General features: G+C 47.7%; 1 protein-coding gene across 2 annotated transcripts in view; it reads left to right on the top strand.

The window, feature by feature from the left end:
- Positions 1–247: 247 nt before the first annotated feature.
- Positions 248–22,349, top strand: part of Dgka (diacylglycerol kinase alpha) — a 29,010-nt gene continuing 6,908 nt past the window's right edge. Inside the window, exons 1-17 of one of the 2 annotated variants that reach the window (XM_041666088.1) lie at positions 248–599; positions 10,050–10,183; positions 11,086–11,227; positions 11,558–11,631; positions 11,916–12,048; positions 12,275–12,352; positions 13,240–13,289; positions 13,752–13,826; positions 14,075–14,309; positions 15,702–15,790; positions 15,901–16,020; positions 16,247–16,345; positions 16,663–16,737; positions 16,981–17,054; positions 17,282–17,353; positions 18,923–19,008; positions 19,103–19,192. In XM_041666088.1, coding sequence (XP_041522022.1) covers positions 11,164–11,227; positions 11,558–11,631; positions 11,916–12,048; positions 12,275–12,352; positions 13,240–13,289; positions 13,752–13,826; positions 14,075–14,309; positions 15,702–15,790; positions 15,901–16,020; positions 16,247–16,345; positions 16,663–16,737; positions 16,981–17,054; positions 17,282–17,353; positions 18,923–19,008; positions 19,103–19,192 — 1,414 coding nt within the window. In that variant the 5' untranslated portion in view covers positions 248–599; positions 10,050–10,183; positions 11,086–11,163. The remainder of the gene's footprint in view (positions 600–10,049; positions 10,184–11,085; positions 11,228–11,557; positions 11,632–11,915; positions 12,049–12,274; positions 12,353–13,239; positions 13,290–13,751; positions 13,827–14,074; positions 14,310–15,701; positions 15,791–15,900; positions 16,021–16,246; positions 16,346–16,662; positions 16,738–16,980; positions 17,055–17,281; positions 17,354–18,922; positions 19,009–19,102; positions 19,193–22,349) is intronic. The other variant, XM_041666092.1, reaches the window with a different exon arrangement.

Genomic DNA, 22,349 nt, shown 5'->3' with positions numbered 1-22,349 from the left:
AGGGCGGACCAATTGCTGACCAGTTGCTGGGTAGCTCCAGTCAGCACCCTGACCCCTACCCTTGGCCGCCCAGGGGAGGGATAATGGGAGAGACTGTGAGTAATTAGAAAAAAAAAAAGAAGTAGAGCTGCCCCACGCGTGGGAAGACAGAAGCGTAGGAGTGGAGAAAGTGGCACAGACCTGAGAGCCCTGAGATACTCTGGAGCCCAGGAGAAGGTCGTGTGGGAAAGCTGGCAACAGCGGGTGGTCTAGGGAGCGGCCGGAGGGCAGGCTAGGTGGGGGGCGGGCAGTGTGTCGTCAGGAGCTGGGCGGCCCCGCGGCGGCCGGGCCGCGTCTGCCTAGCCCGTCCCCTCCAGCCAAGCTCGGGCTCCTTCGCCCCAGCTCCGACGGTGAGCTCTCCCGGGGCAAGGTAGAGCCCCGCGAGCCCCGCCCCACTCCGCACACTTTCGCACCCGGGCAGAAGGGCCGCGGAAGGGGCCGCTCCGCCGGCTGGGTGAGGGCTGCGGCGTCCGGAGGAGGAAGCGTTGACAGCTGGAATCGGCTGCTGCAAGGGTTTGCGCTAGTTCGCGGGAACTGCCGGAGGGCTGCACAAGACCCGGGTAAGCGGCGTTTCCCCCAGACCTTACCCCCCCATCCCGCTTGGTTACTCCGAGAGCTGGGGAAGCTCAACTCCTGGGTACTCGGAAGAAAGGTCCCTTATGAAAGCCACGGTGCCGCCACACGGGTGAAGAAGGGTTCTTCTGTGGCCTCCCATCCTTTCCACACCTGTCGCGGGGAAGTTTCTGAGAAGACTGGGTGGGAATCCTTCTTTTCAGCTTTAAATACGATAAATGAACCTAATTATCGAGGAAGAAAAACAAATATCATTGGCCATCTCTCCACCTTCAGAAAACACAAGCCCTCATCCCCCGGCTATGCCAACATCGTAACTTCCTCCTGTACTAGTAGCTACGACACCCTCCGCACAGGAACATAACGTGCCCCCCCCCCAATCCAGGCTAACAATCATCCCTGATGTTTGTGGTTGATTTAATGAATTCTGATGCTTCAGCAACAACAAAAATTCCCCTTGGCTAGCACAGGGGATAGGGAGGAGAGAATGGACCGTCAACCCTGTGCAACAGGGGGCACCATCCCTGATATGGTTAAGTCCAGCTCATCAGGCCTGGCGCTGAAACTGGGAGTGCCTGCGTGCTTGCTCTGTGAAGTGTCTTGTTGGGACATCCTGAAAGTCCTAGAGACACCTCTAGTTCTCGACTAATGGTGAACTTGGAAGGGAGCAATGAGGTGAAAAGGAAACTTTAAATGTCAGTGCCGGGTGGTGGAAACCTTAGCTCTTTGATCATAACTGCAATTTTAGTATTTGATGTTTAAAGTTAGATCGAGAGAATGAGAGGCACCGAGACTTGGGGGTACTGTCTTTCTGAACCCAGGATGTTATAGGATTCCTTCTCTCCCTCCAAGTCGATTTCTTCCGGTCTCACCCTAGGTTGGTAGAGGTAGTCGGGAAACCAGGGGAGGGAAGGGACCGGTGAGTCACAAACAGCTGAGGGTAGGGCTACGGTAGGGACCCCACCCTTCCAGCCTTGCGGTGTCTGGACTAGCCCAGGTTGTAGCCTCAGGGTCGTGTTGGAACTGAAAGACAACTTTGGACTTGTTCCGGGTCTTTAAGGCCCCAGGATCCAACACTTTGCTCCCTCCGCTTCAGGTCCAGAAGCAAACTGAATAGATTCCCCTAGAAGACCACATGTCCAATGTTCCAACCCACAGATGTCCCTGACGCAAACGTTTCTAGCCACCTCCTCATTTCTCAGAGGCAAATTCATGATCTTGATGCTACTACATGTCTGTACCTGACATAGGTATTTCTACTTTGGGTGGAAGGTACATAACTGGGCTTCACTACCCATGGAAATCACTAGAATTTGTGAGTTCTTGGCTTAAAAGTATAATTTTTCCTAACATCCAATGTATTTCTTTTTTCACTTTTTTTGGGGGGGGGGGTAGGTGGAGGACAGGGTCTCAACAAAATTTCCCGCGCTAGCCTTGAACTTACTCTGTAGTCCGAGTAGGGCTTTTAGCTTTTCATCCCGTCTCAGTCTCGTGAGTAGCTAGAACTGCCTATCCCACCCCGCCTCACCAGACATAAACTTAGTTTCTGCGTATTACTTTATATAATATGAGCTGATGTTTATGGAGTTCTTATTCTGTATCATGCAGTTTGCTATGTACACTCGCTTATATAAACTTACTTAAAATCCACTCTGTGATTAGGTACTTATTCATTGATGACATTGAGCTAGTGTATATAGCTCAGTAGAAGTCTTACCTGCCTTGCTTTGAGATTGTTTTGTTTTTGTTTTTCGAGACAGGGTTTCTCTGTAACTTTGGAGCCTGTCCTGGAACTCGCTCTGTAGATCAGGCTGGCCTCGAACTCACAGAGATCCGCCTGCCTCTGCCTCCCAAGTGCTGGGATTAAAGGCGTGCACCACCACCGCCTGACTCCTGCTTGAGATCTTAAGGCCCTGGGTTCGATCCCAGCTTTAAAAACACTCACGTGGTTCAGTGAATCAAACGACTCACCAGAGAGTTTGGATTCTAACCTGATTCATTCTTGAGCAGGGTGTGGTGGCAGACGCCTGGAATCCCAGCGCTCCAGAGGCTGTGATAACTGCTGTATAGTAAACCCTGGCTCAGAATCAAACAATAAAATAAAATAGGTATTAAGACCTGGGGAGCCAAGGAAAGGACTAGAGAGAAGGGTCGCGGCCTCTCCCCTTCTCATTGTCCCTAGTTTGCTCTCCCTATCCTTTCTCCCCCGTCAGTTCCATCTCCCATATTCCATCCTCAGCAGTAATCAGAGATGCTAATTAAGCTATTAGCTCTAATGATCATAAAACTCATATTCCTTAGCTCTGTTGGCAGCAGAGGATGGATTATAGTCCTTGATGAAAGCCAGAAGGGCAAAGTCCTTTCCTGGGATGGGTGTCACCGTCCTAAAAGATGCTTTTTCAAGTGTTCTCAGGAATCCTTGGAACACGGACGTTGTGCTGCACAGGTCATGGGACAAAGGTTTCAGAGGAGACCTGACCCTCAGAAAGGAAACGCCTGAGCTATTCTCATAGTCCCCAAGGGCTTCTCCGTGTCCAGACCAATGTTCCCTAAATCAGTGGACAGAGGTCACAGAGGTCAGAGTGTTTTGTTTCAGAGTTGAGGTCTCCTGTAGGCCTCTCTGGCCTGGAAATTCTGATCTTTCTGTCTCCACCACTTCCCAAATGCTGGAACTACGGGCATCGTCGTGACGTATCATCATGCCTGGTTTATGTTGTGTGGGGGATTGAATTTGTGCATGCTGAGCTCATATTCTAGCAGCTGAGCTACCCCTCCAGCAGGACCAGAGTGTCCAATGGAATACCTCAATGAGTGTCTTTTAGCCCCAGTCCCAAATTCCACAACTATTTATTTAGTACCTACTATCTACCCTCCAAATTATCTCAAACTTCTCCAGCTGCCAAGTGGACATTCTGTGGTATCCTATTTATCTAAAGTTGGATTATGGTCCCCCCCTCCCCCGCCAAAAAAATGACTACTCGGGTTTACACAACCAATATTGAAAGCCGAGTCCATGCTGAGTCCTGTTTTAGGTACTGAGGACAGGGTAGGAAAGAAGACTTACAAGTCCCTGCTTTTGTGAAACCAACATTTTGGTGGATGATAAACACTTAAAGAGGGAGCCACGGCCGAGATAGAACAAGAACATGAAGAGACTAAGGCAGGAGGGTTGGATGAGTTTCAGGCTGGCTTGGGCTAGCGAGACTGTCTCAGAAACTAAACTGGATTGAACATCTGAGAAGTTCTCATGAGCTGGTGTTTTAGGGTAATGGCTCTGCCAGGAGTAGGGAAAAGAATTCTAATCAGGCAGGAGAGTGGATATCATGGTGATAATGAGGCAAACGCTGGGGTCCCGTAGATCCAGAAAGCAGTGTGTGACAGGGAGAGCGGAGCAGAGTGAAGACTTACTGTGCTGTTGGGAGCGAGAGCCTCACTTGGCTTCTTCCAGTGGGCCTAGGTGATCCCAGCCCATGGCTTCTTTGAGCTTCAGGTGTATCTTCCTTCTCTCTTCCGTTTCTAAGTTCTCTTTTATAAAGTTTTGTTTATTTTTAGTGTGTGTGTACATGTGTGTGTGTTTGTGTGCCTGCCTGCCAGTGTGGTATCAGTGTATAGGTCAGAAAACAACTTTGTGGAGTTTCTTCATTTTTCTTTTACTTTTTTTGTTTTTCCAAAACAGGGTTTCTCTGTAGCTTTGAAGCCTGTCCTGAAACTCACTCTGTAGACCAGGCTGGCCTCGATCTCATAGAGATCCGCCTGCCTCTGCCTCCTGAGTGCTGGGATTAAAGGCTTGTGCCACCACCACCTGGCTCTTGTTTTACTTTTTTTTTTAAGATTTATTTATTTATGCATACATACAGTATCCTGCCTGTAGGCCAGAAGAGGGCACTGGATCTCATAATAGGTGGTTGTGAGCCACCATGTGGTTGCTGGGAACTGAACTCAGGACTCTGGAAGAGCAGTCAGTGCTCTTAACTGCTGAGCCATCTCTCCAGCTGTTGACTTTTTTATGGGTTTTGGGGATGCAGCTCAGGCCTCCAGACTTGTACAATGAGCTCCTTTATCTGCTGGACTTTCTCAGTTGCCCCTCTTGGTTCCTTGGGGCTTTTGTTTTTGTTTTTGAGACAAGGTATAATTGGACTTTTTTTGTTTGTTTGTTTGTTTTTGTTTTTGTTTTTTCAAGACAGGGTTTCTCTGTGGCTTTGGAGCCTGTCCTGGAACTTGCTCTGTAGACCAGGCTGGCCTCGATCTCATAGAGATCCGCCTGCCTCTGCCTTCCGAGTGCTGGGATTAAAGGCATGCGCCACCATTGCCCGGCTGGACTTTTTTGTTTGTTTGTTTTTTGTTTTTCGAGACAGGGTTTCTCTGTGGTTTTGGAGCCTGTCCTGGAACTAGCTCTTGTAGACCAGGCTGGTCTCGAACTCACAGAGATCCGCCTGCCTCTGCCTCCCGGGTGCTGGGATTAAAGGTGTGCACCACCGCCGCCTGGCTTAGACTTTTTTTTATCAGGAATCTCGGCTCCCTGATAATGACATAGAGATTTATTAATTATGAAAGCTCAGCTGATAGTTTAGGCTTGTTTCTAACTAGCTCTTATAAATTAATTCATTTCTATTAATTTACATGCTGCTATATGACTCTCGGCTTTTACCTGTCTTCCTGCATGCCTTGCTGCCTCTCTGCCTAGCTGTTGATGACTCCTTCTTCCCAGTGGTCCCTCTGCCCTGCAAATCTTACCTAGCTATTGGCCATTTGCTTTTTATTAAACCAATCACAGTGATGCATCTTCATACAGTGTAAAGGAATAGTCCACAACCTTTCCCCCTTTGTGTCTAAATAAAAAGCAAAGGTTTTAACTATAATAAAAATATACAATAAGAACAATTATCAAGTAAGAATAACAGTTACAATGTCCAGTCCATTTGTATTTGACATATTTGGAGAAAATGCTCTGTTATTTATTCTATCCTGATGAATCCAAAGCTCTATACTTAATTTACTTTCTATCATAACCAAGGAAAACTGTAACTGTCTAGTCTTGAACTCCATCGAGGACCCCAGAAGGATATCATATTACCTGAATAATAGGTAATAATAATAACCGGAAGTGCAGAGCAAACAACTTCCAAAACTGTAGACATGACAGAGACAGCCGCTGCCTGGACAGTCACCCAAGGTTCCTCTGATAGACATGTTTGAAGACCACCTATCTATCTACAATATATGTTTGACCTTAAAAATATAGTTAACATGACTCTGTTTGATTGTTATAGGTGACTAACTACTAGTATGAATTTCTTTATTATCCTAAATGATTTGTATTAATAGCTTTCAAGGACTAGAAATTTACATTATATTGCTAAATGAGCTGCATAGGTATAGTACCTTAAACAAGAGTAGAAACATGGGGCTGAAGAGATGGCTCAGCGGTTAAGAGCACTGACTGCTCTTCCAGAGGACCTGGGTTCGATTCCCAGCACCCACATGGCAGCTCTCAATTGTCTGTGACTCCAGTTCCACGGACATATATGAAGGCAAAAACACAAATGTGTATAAAATAAATAAATTAAAAAAAGAGTAGAAACATATGTATAGTATATTTTAGCAAAAATAACCTTAAATTTGTATCAATATACAAAAATACCTTAAACATGAGTAGAAACATTTATACAGTATAGCAAAAATAATCTTAAATTCATATCAACATACAAAATTCCATACCAATGTAAAATATTTGAGATTAGTGGTTGTTCATCCAAAAAAAAAATCCACCCTCTTATCTCATCATTTCTATATTATATTCCCCCTTTTTCTCTTCAGAAAAAGATCCTTGAATCAAATCTCCTCTGTTCAGCTTTTTTTTTTCTGACCATGACCAATACTTAACCCCCTAAAGAATGGTAAATATCCATAACCCACTGAATGACCAAAAACCATCCACCCCATCTCTTGGGAATGTGAGTGTTGTGTTCTCTAGACTGCTTCCTGTTTTCTGGGGGCACTGGTATCTTTTAGGGGACCCTGAGAAAATTGGGATAATGGTCAAGTCCTGGGAGAGCTGCTGTTGTCTAGTCTCAGTGTTGTGGGAAAATGAAGTTTATATAAAGTTTGACTGGCATAGTAGTCAGTGAGGTTGTACCACCTGGGCCACCCACTTTCCTGGGTGTCTGGTCCCCTTGCTCTGAAACATACAAACTTTCAAAGGGAACATACATATCTGGTGCATTAACAGATAAGTGTGGAGTGTGTGTTGTACACAAGCCAGCCAAAGATGATATTTGTCTTATGTTCAAACAGGTAAAATATACATCACCCGTCTTGTAGTTGTTTTAGATTTAGTTCTTTATGTCAGCAGCCAGGGTTTTCAGGGAGTCTTTCCTGATCAACTCTGATCTCCATCAACCTGGAATGAATCCGCAGCCTTTCATGTCCTTTGGAAGCAAAAGCATGACCTCTTCCCCAAGGTAACATACTTTTTACTTCCATTTTGAAGTTAAGACATTTTAAAAATATACAGGTTGGTTTAATTTAGTAGGTTATTTTTTTAAGATTTATTTATTTATTATGTCCACAGTGTTCTGTCTGTCTATATGCTTGCATGCTAGAAGAGGGCACCAGATCTCATTACAGATGGCTGTGAGCCACCATGTGGGTACTGGAAATTGAACTCAGGACCTCTGGAAGAGCAGTCAGTGCTCTTAACCTCTGAGCCATCTCTCCAGCCCTAATTTAGTAGTTTTTATATTACAATGTCTCTTAGCAGCTATTGTTTGCTCATCAACAATCAAAACATTTAAAGACAACATAGTAACAATCAATCAGGATCCAGACTCCCTGTGTATTTCCTGTCTCTATATGACTTATCCTTTTTGTTTGTTTGTTTGTTTGTTTTCGAGACAGGGTTTCTCTGTGGCTTTGGAGCCTGTCCTGGAACTAGCTCTGTAGACCAGGCTGGTCTCAAACTCACAGAGATCTGCCTGCCTCTGCCTCCCGAGTTATGGGATTAAAGGCATGCGCCACCATCGCCCGGCATGACTTATCCTTTTTATGTTATTTTATTTTCTCTTTAAGGACTTTGTCTTATGATTTACAAGACTGTTTTTTCTATGACCATCTATACCCATTCTTTTCTTTTTAAGCCTACAAATATTTTTAAAATATTTATTTATTATGTATACAATATTCTCAGTATTCTGTCTGTGTGTATGTCTACAGGCCAGAAGAGGGCACCAGATTTCGTTACAGATGGTTGTGAACCACCATGTAGTTGCTGGGAATTGAGCTCAGGACCTTTGGAAGAGCAGGCAATGCTCTTAACCGCTGAGCCATCTATCTCTCCAGCCCCTGAACCTGCTTTTCTGTGTACTGTATACTGTTATCTTTTCTGTCTGCATGAGCTAAATCTTAAACTGCTGTGGGCTTAGTTCATGGCACTGGCAGCTCAAACCTGCGAGTAGTGGCTGAGAGATGTCTTTGTACTGCAGCCTGCATGAGAGACTGCAGGACTAGGAAGCCACGTTTGTGTATTTGGAACCTTTTTTTAAGCTTTCTCAGGGCTTGTGTGGGAAATATGTGCCCCACGTTGGGTGCCATTTTCATGAGACCTGTCAGCTCCTCTGTAATGACAAGGAGACTTATTATTAATTATGAAAACTTGGCCGGGGGGCTGGAGAGATGTCTCAGAGGTTAAGAGCACTGACTACTCTTCCAAAGGTCCTGGCTTCAATTCCCAGCAACCACATGGTGGCTCACAACCATCTATGATGAGGTCTGGTGCCCTCTTCTGGCATGTGAACATACGTGGAAGGAATGTTGTATACATAAGAAATAAATCTTTAAAAAAAAAAGAAAAGAAAAAAGAAAACTTGGCCGGTAGCTTAGGTTTGTTTCTAATTAGCACTAATAACTGAAATAAGCCCATTTCTATCAATTTATGTGCTGCTATGTGACTCACTATGTAGCTCTGTCTTAAAGTGTATGTCCTGAGCAGGCTATTCTCACATTCAGAGATCCACCTGTCCCTTTCCCTGCCCATGCTAGGATTAAAGGCATAGGTCACCAAGATTGATGGATGTTTTTTAACTTATGTGTATATATTTGAGCATTCACTATGTGTGTGCAATGCCTATGGAGGCCAGAAGAGGGGCATCAAGTCCCTTAAAGGTAGAACTAATATTAGGCGATTGTAGGCCAACTGTTGTGTGTGTGTGCTGGAAATCAAGTCAAGTTCTCTGAAAGTGAAGCACGTAGGTTTTTGCTGTTGTGGTTGTTTGGTTGGTTGGTTTGAGACAGGATCTCTAAGTAGCCCCGGCTGTCCAGGAATTCACTATAGACTAGGTTGGCCTTGAACTTACAGAGATCCTCCTGTTTCTGCTCCAGAATGCTTCAATTAAAGACGCGTGCCACCATTTGAAGCTTAGTTGGAATTTTTGACACACGGTCTCACTACGTAGCCCAGACCATCTTCAAGCTGGCCATCCTCCTGCTTCAGCCTCCCCAGGCTTTAGGGATTACAAGCATGAACCACTACACCTGTCTGACACTGGAGTTTTTTTATTTTGTCTTTTGTTTCTCAAGACAGGGTTTCTTCGTGTAACAGCCCTGACTGTCCTGGAACTTGCTCTGTAGACTAGGCTGGCCTTGAACTCATAGAGCTCCAACTGCCTCTGCCTCCCAAGTGCTGGGATTAAAGGCGTGTGCCACCCCCCATGCAACACATTTTTTTAAAATGCTTTTTGTTTGTCATTTATAGTTTTTGTTTTGCTTGAGACAGGAGAGATGGCTCAGTGGTTAAGAGCATTGACTGCTCTTCCAGAGGTCCTGAGTTCAATTCCCAGCAACCATATGGTGGCTCACAACACTGGTAATAAGATCTGGTGCCAACTTCTGTCTGCAGGGACACATGCAGGCAGACCATTGTATACATAATAAATAAATAATTTTTTTTTTGTTTTTTTGGAGACAGGGTTTCTCTGTGGTTTGGAGCCTGTCCTGGAACTAGCACTTGTAGACCAGGCTGGTCTTGAACTCACAGAGATCTGCCTGCCTCTGCCTCCCGAGTGCTGGGATTAAAGGCGTGCGCCACCACCGCCCGGCTTAAATAAATTTTTTAAAAAATGTTTTCGCTGGGCAGTGGTGGCAAACACCTTTAGTCCGAACACTCGGAGGCAGAGGCAGGAGGATCTCTGTGAGTTAGAGGCCAATCCTGGTCTACAAGAGTTATTTCTAGGATAGGCTCCAAATCTACAGAGAAACCCTGTCTTGGGAAAAAAAAATGTTTTCATTTAAAATTTTAGCTGTATTAATACAGTATAGTTGCCATTTCTTGTAAGCTTCACTTATGCCTGTCATTATTTGTGCTATTTTTTGTGCTATTTTTAATATATTATTTTAGTTAACTTCTCACCTGTGAACCATAGATGCTGTTCTCTCTGTTACAGGTGTAATGATTTCAAGCCACAGGCCCGTCACAGCAAAGTGTGGAACCCAGTTAGACCTGACGCCTCAACGGCCCTGAACGACTTACTTCTGTAAAATATGTAATTACTGTTGTTGCTGATATTAAATAGTTAAGGTGAGTGTAGCTCGATTGTAAAACATTTGCCTCGGAGACTCAGGGCCCTGGATACAATAGCTTATCAGGACCAGTGACTCAGACAGGCCTATTGTTGAACCAGTTTGATGCAGCCTTGGTTATACAGCCAATTCTAAGACAGCCAGGGCCACATAGTACCGAGACCCTAGCAGACAAACAAAATAAAATCGTCTAGAAATGTCACCCTCTACTACTTAGTCCTTCAGCAGGAGTTAGGACTACGTGATCCCCGCTTGTATCCTGGGATCTGTACCAAAAGGTGCCAGTTCCATAAAAGCTGGTAACCCAGCAGGGTGGGGGATCTGGCGTCATAGCGGAACTTGCAGCTCCGCGTTCGGCACCCAGGAAACCCAGGAAGTCTCCTGTCCAACCTTCCCCAGTCCCACGAGCCAAGTTCCCTCCAGTCCCTAGTAGAGCCCCACGGGATGTGAACAGAGCTAAATCTCTTCCCCGCTAGTTCTGAGCCTCTTGTCAGATGCGCTGGAGTTCGTTGTGGGGCGGGGCGGGGCGGGGGTGTGTGGGGCTCGGGGAGTGGTAGCTGGAGGGAGAGCAAGATGGGGTCCTGCCACATGAGGTGCCCTAAGGTGAGACTCTCAGGAGGGTGGGAGGAGATGGGCAGAGGCCACAGAGCCTGAAGTGAGGGCAAGGGACTGAAAAAGGCCAGGCGCAGTGTGTGTGTGTGTGTGTGTGTGTGTGTGTTTTGAATCAAACAGATGGGAGAAGTCTGAGTGGAAGAAGGACCCAGAAATGTCAGAGATGAGTCAGAGAAAGGAAGACAGAGAACAGTCCTTGTCGGGGAGAGTTAGAGACAGGCACAGGGAAAGCCGGCACAAGATATAGACAGGTAGCCACTTTCCATGACCGCTCCCGTCTTCCCCTAGGTTTGCCCTCTGAAAAACAAACGCAAGAAGCTGTACTACCGGGCTCTGTTTGTGCTATACCTTAAGAAGAGACAAAGGATGGCCAAAGAGAAGGGGCTAATCAGCCCAGAAGACTTTGCTCAGCTGCAGCAATACATGGAATGTGAGTCTTTCTCCCCGCCCCTCAGTTCTGGAGGCTTCCTTCTCGGTACCCTCCACCCGAGTCCCAGCCACCAGGAGCTGATCTCCTTTTCACACAGCCCATGCTAAGGCCTCAGCTCTCTCCCCACGTTTCCCCTACCCGACTGCTTGCTCCAGGCCTCAGCGGAGAAAACAAGGGCATTGCTGTGGAGAAGCTGAACGGCTCTTCCCTTCTTGCAGTCTCTCCTCTCATCCAAACCTTTGTTCCTGTAGATGGCCAAGTGGAACTCTGGCGGAAGGCCAGGAGAACCAAGCTATGCTCTTAATCTTGTCTTGCTCTCTTCTTACGCAGACTCCACCAAAAAGGTCAGTGATGTTCTGAAGCTCTTTGAGGATGGTGACATGAACAGATTTTGCCAAGAAGATGTGAGTGTCATGGGGCGCCCTCTCCTTGATTCCCAACTTGCGGGGAATTTTCGTGGACCCACTTCTTGCTTTCCCACCTCCAAATACTCCATTGTTGAGTGTTACTGGAGCTGTTGCTTTAGAACAAGGTGAGGGATCCTAGTAACCCAGGAGATGGCCCAAGTAACCATTCTTCCGCCTCTGGTGCCTGGCAGCAGGGCCTCTATTGTATGGCTCCCCATTCCTCAGTCCTCAGCTTCTCTGTCCTGCAGACTTCCCAGTGTAATGCTCAACTCTTATCATAGGTCATTGGCTACGTGGGATTTGAGAATTTCCTGAAACTCTATCTGGAAGTGGATGAAGTCCCCCATCACCTCTGCTGGTCTCTGTTTTGGTCCTTTCACGCTAGTCAAAGCTTAGAAATGACTAAGTCAAGAGGTACATTTAAGCAGGTGGAGCTGGGCTGGGCCTCTGGAAAAACAGCCAAAGTAGTTTGCATTTGGGGATGAGGACTGAAGCAGTCGCTTATTGTGGGCAGGTCAAGAGAGAAGGCACTAGGAGCTAGTGTAAAGAAAGATAAAGGGGAGAGCTGAGGTAAGCGCAAGAGAAAGACCCAAAGTAGAAGGGGCCTGACCTTGGCTCTGCATGTGTTTTCATTTTATAGGCAATGTGATCTGCCTCAGTGATGTCTCCTGCTACTTCTCCCTCCTGGAGGGCGGCCGGCCAGAAGACAAGCTAGAATGTGAGTCTGCCTGCCGTTCTGAGCAGGGGAAGGGAAGTATTCCCCAGACCCCCTTTCCTCATTCTGTTGGAATTTCTAAAGGCTGACAAGGGTGCGCCAGAGAGCGGGCCTATTTCCTCCGTCCTCCTTGACTGCCTACACATGCTACCGCGTGTCACACCAGGTCCCACGCCTTAGACATCCCCATGTAGGTGGCCTTGGATGCTCATGGTGCACAGAAGTGTGTGCTGTCTTTATTATATTTACCAGGGCTGGCATTCGTTGCTGTTTTCCCTACCTTTTTGTTTTATATGTATATGACAGGGTCTCACAATGTGTAAGTCGTCCTGGTCTCAAACTCTCTATCTTCCTGCCTCAGCTTCCTGAGTCCTGGTGTGTATCTGGGCTTCCAGCTGCCCTTCCTGCTCATCTGTTCTATCAAACCTATTCTTTTTTTTTTCTTCTTCCCCAAGGCAGGGTTTCTCTGTAGCTTTGGAGCCTGTCCTGGAATTTACGCTATAGACCAGGCTGGCCTTGAACTCACAGAGATCCCCTTGTCTTTGCCTCCTGAGTACTGGGGTTAAAGGTGTGCACCATCACTGCCGGCCTCAATCCTCTTCTTGACTTCCGTATCTCTTTATTTTCCTCTGGTTTCTGAATACTTGGGGTTTTTGTTTTGTTTTGGTTTTTGTTGTGGGTTTGTTTGTCTGTTTGTTTTGTTTTGTTTTGTTTTTGAGACAGGGTCTCACTATGTATCCCAAGCTGGCCTGGAGCTCACTAAGTAGATCAGGGTTGAACTCATAGACATCTTCCAAGTGCTGGGATTACAAGCCCTTTCAAGCCTGGCCTTGGAGTGAATTCTTTAGATCTTTCTCACAAACTGACTGGGTTCCTCCAAAACTTCACAGTCACCTTCAAGCTGTACGACTCGGATAGAAACGGGATCCTGGACAGCTCGGTGAGTTGTGAGAACCCGTGTGCTGAGCAAGAGACTCTGTCCATCTGCCTGTGCTCTCCCACCTGGACTTTCCCAGGGTCTCCAGAAGCAGAGCAAAGGTGGGGGGGGGGGGGTGAAGCTCAGTGGTGTGGTGCTTGCCTAGCATGCACATGGCCTTAAATTCATCTCCAACACTACCCTCTCACCGCCACCACCACCACCAACAAACCCCCCCAAAAAGAGGAGACAATGGTGTCTAGAGGATTCTTAGTCTACTAGGACCAAATATGAAGAGGTTCCTGAGAGCTTGAACTCTGAAAGAGAAGGCTGGAGATGGGAAGCGGCCACATGTTTACTGACTTGTCAGAGGGTACCTGAGAACAAGGGGTGCATCTGGAAGGGGCATCCAGGAGCCCTGGTTTCTAGACTTGAGGAGTGGTGACAGGAGGTGACTAGCTCTGGCTTTTACCCTCTTTGCCCCAGGAAGTAGAAAGAATTATCCACCAGATGATTCGAGTGGCCGAATATCTAGACTGGGATGTGTCCGAGCTGAGGCCGGTAAGACAGTTTGTCCCTTGCCTTTTTATGCCCTTTACCCACGATCCTGCATCTGCCTTATCCCATCTCTAATGGGCACTTGGGTCCCTCTGATAGGATGACTGTGCTGCGTGTCCTGAGAGACACCTGAGAGAGCGGGGAGGTGTCTGGGGCCACTCTCAGCAAGGGCTTCCTCAGGGTGTCCTGAGAGACAGCGGGGAGGTGTCTGGGGCCGCTCTCGGCAAGGGCGTCCTCTCTTCTCCATTCAGATCCTCCAGGAGATGATGAAAGAGATCGACTATGATGGCAGTGGCTCTGTCTCCCTAGCTGAGTGGGTCCGGGCTGGCGCCACCACTGTACCACTGCTTGTGCTTCTGGGGGTAGATATGACGCTGAGGGATGATGGGGTACACATGTGGAGACCCAAGAGATTCCCCAGACCAGTCTACTGCAACCTATGCGAGCTGAGCATTGGCCTTGGCAAACAGGGCCTGAGCTGTAACCGTGAGTGATGATACCCGGGGTGTGGGAAGAGGGAAGCCCGGCAATTAGTGGGGACATGATGTTATGAACTCAGAGAAACAAGGATTAGAACTGTAGGCTCCGACACTCCCTCTATATGATCCTGCAAAAGCAACGTAACCTTTATTATTAATTATTATTTGTGTGTTGTGCTCGGATTCAAACCGAAGTCTGTACGTCTTTTTCTCTTTTTTCAAATAATCTTTATAATTTTTTTAAAAAAATTATAAGTAAAAAGACAGGCTCTTGCGCTGTAGCTCAGGTTGGCCTGGAACTCACAGAGACCCTCCCGCCTCTTCCTCCTGAGTGCTGGCACGAAAGTGCCAGACACCATATCTAGCTTGCCTCAGCTTCCTGAATGTTGGCATTAAAGGGGTGAGTCAGCATGCCCAGTTTCATGTATTTTCTTTAAGCTTTAGTTTCTTTGACTAGAAAGAGGAAGTAATTGTAAACAGTAGATATGTTCATACAACTAGCCTTTGTAACACATGGTAACACATGGTTACAGCACTCCTCAGCTGTAGGGAGGGGGATCAGGAGTTCAGGGCTAGCCCCAGTTACAGAGGAAGTTTAAGGTCGGCCTTCTGTACAGCCTGGACTACATAAGACCCTGTCATCTCAAAACAAGCAAACAGGGGTTGGGAAGATAATTCAGTGGGCGAAAGCACTTGTTGCCAGACCTGCTGTCCTGAGCTCAATCCCGAGAACCTGTGAAATGAGAAAATGGACTAGAAAGTTGTCTTATGACCTCTGCATGTACACTGTGGTACATGCTACCCACACACACACACACAAATAAATTCAATTAATTAATTAAAGGGAGACATTGCATCAAAGATTCAATTATTTTATTGATACAAGGTTTCGCTGTGTAGCTTTGGCTGACCAGAACTTGCTCTGTCAGTTCCAGCCAGCCATGGGGACAGTGTAGGGACCGATAGGAGGTGGCATAGTTCCAGCCAGCCATGGGGACAGTGTAGGGACCGATAGGAGGTGGCATAGTTCCAGCCAGCCATGGGGACAGTGTAGGGACCGATAGGAGGTGGCATAGTTCCAGCCAGCCATGGGGACAGTGTAGGGACCGATAGGAGGTGGCATAGTTCCAGCCAGCCATGGGGACAGTGTAGGGACCGATAGGAGGTGGCATAGTTCCAGCCAGCCATGGGGACAGTGTAGGGACCGATAGGAGGTGGCATCATTTGCCTTTTTAGGAGACTGAGACAAGGCTTGCCCTTGCAAACTTTAATTCTCTACCACAACCTGGCAGCAAGGGTTGCAGGTCTTGCTCCAGCGAGTGATTCTTCTTCACTCCCAAGAAAGAAGAAGAGGGGGAAAGGCCACAATTAAAGCTCTGCCCTTCTTCCCTCTCCCCAGTCTGTAAGTACACTGTTCATGACCACTGTGCCATGAAGGCCCAGCCTTGTGAAGTCAGCACCTATGCCAAGTCTCGGAAAGACATTGGTGTGAGTGACCCCACGCCCAGTTCGTTCCCACGCTGCCAACCCCTGGTCCCTGTCCTCATTCCCTCCCACACAAGACCCCTCCCAGACAAGGCCCTGCCTTCTCCCCCAAGGTCCAGTCACATGTGTGGGTTCGAGGAGGCTGTGATTCTGGACGATGTGACCGCTGCCAGAAAAAGATCCGCATCTACCACAGCCTCACAGGACTGCATTGTGTGTGGTGCCACCTGGAGGTCAGTGCAGGAGCTGTCTTCGCCCCGCCCCACCCCGCCCCACCCCGCCCGCCCCTCCCCGCCCTCCCCGCCCCGCCCCGCCCCGCCCGAGGCTGAGACCAGAGCACCCCACCTCTGTAACTACCACAGTCATTCTTGCTCCCAAGGGCTCTCTTTCCTGTCCAGACTCTCAGGTTGAGAACTGATAAAGCCTCCTGCATGATTTGTTCCCGTTTTGTGCTCCTAGATCCATGACGACTGTCTGCAGGCTGTGGGGACCGAGTGTGACTGTGGGCCGCTCCGTGATCATATCCTGCCTCCGTCTTCCATTTATCCCAGAGTTCTGGTGAGACCGTCCACAGCAGCTGGGAAGGGACAGCCTATCCCTGCTTTTCCGTGAACACACCTCTCCATAGATGTGGGGTTTTGTTATTGTTTCTCACTATGTAACCCTGGCCTGCCTGAAACTTGCTGTGTAGGCCAAACTAACCTTGAACTCAGATCTGCCTACCACTGCCTCCCAAGGGATGGGATTATAGGATAGGTGTGAGCCGCCTTACCCAGCCAGAGGGACATTGAGAACAGAGAGCCAGGACCTTCAGTGTTCCAGTGACACCCATGCTTTTGATTCCTGCATAACCTACCTTTTCTTTCCCTTCCCAGGCATCTGTACCAGATCGCAAGCTGAAGACCGCAGATGACGCAAGCCTGTCTACCATTGATGCTCTTCGGGTACAGGGATGAGGGGCTTGGGCCTAAAGGTCATGCCAGCTTTTGACTGGAGCCTTCTTGGGAGGAATAGAAACAGCAGCAGGGTATAGTTGCTGTCTAAATGGTTCACCTTGGTGGCGGAGGAGAGGGGAGACGAAACAGGAGAGGGGAAAAGCGGCTTAGGAAATGCCAGTCATGCCTCTGAAGGCCCCACCTTTAGCTTTGACAAAATCATGCTTTCTTTATCCTTATTTTCTGTGCCCACTGCAGATTGACCCTGTTCCTAACACCCATCCGCTTCTAGTCTTTGTCAATCTTAAGAGTGGAGGGAAGCAGGGGCAGAGGTGAGCAGACGTTCACCGTTCTTCCTAGTAGGGCAGGGAGCGCCGGAGTGTGGAAGGAGGAGGAAATGTGTGTGGAGGGGTCCTTTGGGGGCGCCGTGGAAACAGCACAGAGTGGGGAGGGAGGAGGGAATGTGTGTGGAGGGGTCCTTTGGGGGCGCCATGGAAACAGCACAGAGTGTCAGTGCTGTCAGCCCAGGCCACATTGCCTGTCTTCTCCTTTCACACAGGGTGCTTTGGAAGTTCCAGTATATGCTAAACCCTCGGCAGGTGTACAACCTGAAAAATGGTCCAGAGCAAGGGTGGGTATAGACAAGGGGCTGTGTCACAGGGCTTGAGGGGGGGGGGTGTGTGTGTGGAGAGAGAGAGAGAGAGAAAGTGTGTCTGTTAGAGGAGGCCCAAGAGCCAAGAGCTCGGATTCCCAAATGTTGTCTTCCCTTCAAGTCACTATGATCCCATTACTTCTGATTTTCTGACTCTTGGTTCTGCTCTCAAAGGACAGAGAGAATCCTCTCTAACCACTGAAGGATAGCAAGAACTTGTTCATTCTCCTTTCTCCACCCTTATTAAAATCTCAAATCTTTTTTTTTTTCCTCAATTTTTCCCGGTGGTAGGCTTCCAGGAGCCTATGGTCACCCTTGCTCTTTGTATTTTGTTTGTTTGTTTATTGTTTTAGCATGGGTTCTGGAGATCAAAACTCAGATCTTTGTGCTTGATGAGAAGAAATTTTACCTGGCCATCTGCCCAGCTCTTTACAGTTTCATTTAATTTATTATTATTATTATTATTATTATTATTATTATTATTATTATATCATCATCAATGTGTGTATATGCCACATGAATAGAGGTCACAGGACAACTTTTGAGAATCGAGTAGTGAGGCTTGAAGTCGGGTTGTTGAGCTTGCTCGACGAGCCTTTTTATGTACTTTAAAAATGGCGTGTGTGCCCACAGGTGTGCATGTGGGGGGGGGGGGGGGGTAGGAAGGAAGGGGAGTTGTTGGGGGGCGGGTGTTTGGGTGGATCAAGGCCGTGGAACAGTTTGAGGTGTCACCTTTAGGAATGCCGTCCTTCTTTTGAGACAAGGCTGGACTGGTTGACCAGCCCAGAGACCCTCTGGCTTGCTTCCCAGGTGGCACTGTAGTGACAACACACACCACCATGCCTGGCCTTTTTATGTTGGTTCTGGGGATCCAATTCAGGTCCTGGGGCTTGGAAAGTCAGTGCTTCCCCAGCTCAGTTAGCCTGTCGGCCCCAAGCTGAAGTCTTTTGGCAAGGGGGTAATTGTAACTGCTTCCTTTTGGGCCACTAACCAGCTCCCAAATCATGACATGGAGAACTTGTTATTAGCAATGAACGCTCGGTCTTATCTAACGCTTGTCCCACTAGCTCTCACAACTTAAATTAACCTGTTTCTCTTCATCTACATTTGGCCTTGAGGCTTTCTATCTTTCTTTCATTCTATACGTCCAACTTTCACAGCTTGCTCTGTGTCTGGTGGCTGACTTGGCCCTGGGTGTCTCCCTCCCTTTCTCCCTCATTCTCTCTTTTTTCTTATTGCTCAAGCCTAAATCCCTCCTACTTCTCTCCGCCTACCAGCCCCGCCTATCCCTCTACTGCCTAGCTTTTGACTGTTCAGCTTTTCAGTAGACCAATCAGGCGCCTTAGGCAGGCAAGGTGAAACAGCAACACATCTTTACATAATAAAACAAATGCAGCATAAACAAAAGCAACACACCTTTACACAGTTAGTCTGTTCCACAATGGGAAACAGGGTCTTAGGCATGAGAGATAAGAAGTGACCTATCTGCTCAGGACCTGGTAGGTTCCAGTTTTCCTTCTTCATTTTCTCTCTTTCCTCCTATCTCAGGCTCAAATTTTTCAGAGACGTTCCTCAATTCCGGGTATTGGTGTGTGGTGGAGACGGCACAGTAGGCTGGATTCTAGAAAGCATTGGTCAGTGCAGGGAGAGGTGCCTCTGGGCAGGGGATGGGGAAGCAGTGTTCCAGGGCCAGCCCCTTCCATCCCTTCTCCTCGCCTGCCTCCTCAGACAAAGCCAACTTTCCGGTTGTGCCTCCTGTTGCTGTGCTGCCCCTGGGCACTGGAAATGATCTGGCTCGTTGCCTAAGGTGGGGAAGAGGTGAGTGATAATGAAGGGTTTGGCTGGAGCATGGGGGGGGGGGGCGGGGGGGGGGGGGGCGGGGGACTGGAGAGATAGATGGCTCAGCGTTAGGAGCACTGACTGTTCTTCTAAAGGACTTGGGCATAGTTCCCAACACCCACGTGGTGGCTCACAACCTTCTGCAACCACAGTGCTCAAAGACCTGACATCGTCCTCTGTGGGCACTGCGTGTACGTGGTGCAAACACCCTAAGGGTCTGGTATAAAGAGAGAGCTGGGGAAGAACGAAGAAGAGTGGAGGGTGACAGTCTCCTTCCCTAATCACCCCAAGGTCCTAGGGCCCAAAGGATAAGGGAATACGATAGGGTAACAAGGCGCAGTGTGGGGTGCTGAAGGGTGTGTGACCGCTGAGTGAGCATCAGGCAGTCTCATAGTCGCTTGTTTCTCTTTCTAATTATTGAAAATTCCACACAATACACATATGCTTGTGTTACAGTGTGCTTGCAGATATCAGAGGACACCTTCTTTCTCCTTGTCCTCCCTCCCCCTTCCTTCCTCTTTCCTTTCCTCCCTCCCTCTGTCCCTCCTTCCTTCCCCCTCCCTTCCTCCTTCCTTCTCTCTCTCCCTCCCTTCTTTCCCTTTTTCTTCCCCCTTCCTTTCTTCCTCCCTTCCTCCTTCCTTCCTTCTTCCTTCCTTCCATCCCCCTCCCTCACTTTCCCCCCTCCCTCCCTTCTTCCTTCCTTCCTCTCTTTTTTGAGATGGGCTCTCTGAGTAATCCGGGCTGCCCCAAACTCTCTCTGTGGATCAGGCTGGCCTTGGCCTTGAACTCACCAGAGGACAATTTTCAAGTTTTGAGAGTCAGCTCTCTTCTACCACGTGGGTTCCTTAGATTGACGTCAGACTTGGCAACAAGTGCTTTTACCCACTGAGGCAGCTCACTGATTTTTTTTAATTTTTATTTTATTTTATTTTTTTCTGAGGCAGGGTTTCTCTGTAACTTTGGAACCTGTCCTGGAACTCACTCTGTAGACCAGGCTGGCCTTGACCTCACAGAGATCCACCTGCCTCTGCCTCCTGAGTACCGGGATTAAAGATGTGCGCCACCACCAGGCTCTTCATTGTATTTTTAAAACAATTATTACTCTGTGTTTTACCTACATATATGTCTGTGTACCATGTGCTTGCCTGGCGTCCATGGAGGTCAGATATTCTAATTGTATTCTCCAGCTCACCTCAGTCTGTCTGGCTTCCTGCTATGTTGGCAGAGGCTGCTTGTTCCTTCCCAGCAGCTCAGACCCGAAATAATCACACAGAAACTATATTATTTGCAATACTGCTTAGCCAATAGCTTAAGCATATTTTTAGCTAGTTCTTATATCCTAAACTAACCCATCTCCACTAATCTGTGTATTGCCATGTGGCTGTGGCTTGCTGGGTAAAGTTCTGTTGGGCATCTGTCCGGCGGGGTCAAAGGCTTCTCGCTCACTCCGCCTACTCTGTCCTCCTCTGTCTACTTGGAACTCCTGCCTTGTCCCATTCTGCTAAGCCACTGCCTGAATCAGCTTTATTCATTAACCAATAAAAGCAAAACATGGACAGAAGGACTTCCCATACCTCTGCTGGCTACTCACCACTTTTCCTTTGCAGCCACTGAAATATTTGAATGTGTAAACCTTGAACCACAGATAGTTCTCAAAGAAATTAAGGGAAAAAAAGGAAAACTTTCTGACTTTATTTTATAATGTAAGACTTTTTTAGTTTTATGGTGTGTGTGTGTGTGCGTGTGTGTGTGTGTGTGTGTGTGTGTGTGTGTATTTACATGGGTACATCAGCAAACTCTCTCCTATTGCCGTGTGAGTGCTGGGATCAGGTTGGCAGAGGCAGTGGGCACCTTCATGCACTAAGCATCTCTCCAGCCCTCACCCAAGCCTCGTGTGTGGGTGACCAGTTTTTATCTGACTTCTCCATTGTTATATCTGGCACTTCGAAATTATACATTTGAGTCCTCACTGTGTTCTGTCAGTGAGACACTCCCAGAGTTCTGTTTACTCAACCTGAATCATGACCACAAGAATATACAGAACTAATGTAAATTTATGTAGACACTAAAAGCTATCAAAAGGTTTGAAGACCAGGAGGTAAAAGGAATATCGCTATGGGAGCTCTGAGGAGGGTGAGTTGCCTGAGGGAGATAGGGACGGGTAAGGTAGAAGCCACAGTGCTTGGTAACTGGTGGAACAGAGATAAAGGAGGTGGCGACAGGTTTCCTGGTTTGTGTCTGACCCGATGGGGACGCCTGTTATGATGATGGGGATGTAGAAGGAAGTCCATTTCCAGAAACCGTGATTCAGTTTGGTGCATGTTAAGCTAAGGTAGCAGTGGAGCAGCCGGGTGAAGATGCCGTGGTCGGTGGTTAGAAATGCGTCAGGACCTAGGCATGGTGGCTCACACCAATTATCTCAGAGGCTGAAGCCAAAGGATTACCTTGAGGTCCAGGCCCACATAGAGAGTTTCAGGTCAGCCTGGACTATAGTGAGTTCCTATAACAACAATAACAAATGTTGCCAGGTATGTGTACGCATGCATGTGTGTGGGCACGAGTGTGCCACAATGGTGAAATGGAAGTGAGAGGAAATGTGCAAGAGTCCATTCTCCACACTGAGTGAGTCCTAAGGATTGAACTCAGGTCATCAGCCTTGATAGCGAGCCCCTTTATCTGCTAAACCAGCTCACTGGCCTGTCTGGGGTTTTGAGACAGGTCCTTGCTACATAGCCCAGGCTGTGTGACTCACTGTGTAGCTCAGACAGGCCTGAAAACTGAGGCAGTTCCCTCACATCAGCGTCAATGCTGGGATCACAGACTCGCCCTGCCACGCTTGGCGCTTGCACGTCTAATCACGACTGTGATTGTTTCAGGACCATCCAGATAAGCCAGGATAATGACCCAGTCAAGGTCCCTAATGTAAGCACATCTGCAAAATCTCTCACCATGTAAGTGAGGTTCTTTGATATTTTGCCTTATTAATATAATTGTTTTTATTTGAGGCAAAGTCTTACTATGTTGTCCAATTTGGTTGCAAACTTCTGAACTCATTTTCCTGTCTGGAATCGAACTGGGGCTACACAGGAAGGCCACCAGCCCTGGCTCCCCTGTGTGAGTGTTAAGATTCAAATGT

Source organism: Microtus oregoni, unplaced genomic scaffold (assembly GCF_018167655.1).
Source record: "Microtus oregoni isolate MIOR12 unplaced genomic scaffold, Mior012 000001F_ref0000356, whole genome shotgun sequence".
Lineage (NCBI taxonomy): Eukaryota > Metazoa > Chordata > Mammalia > Rodentia > Cricetidae > Microtus > Microtus oregoni.
This window is presented reverse-complemented; position numbering and strand designations above follow the sequence as displayed.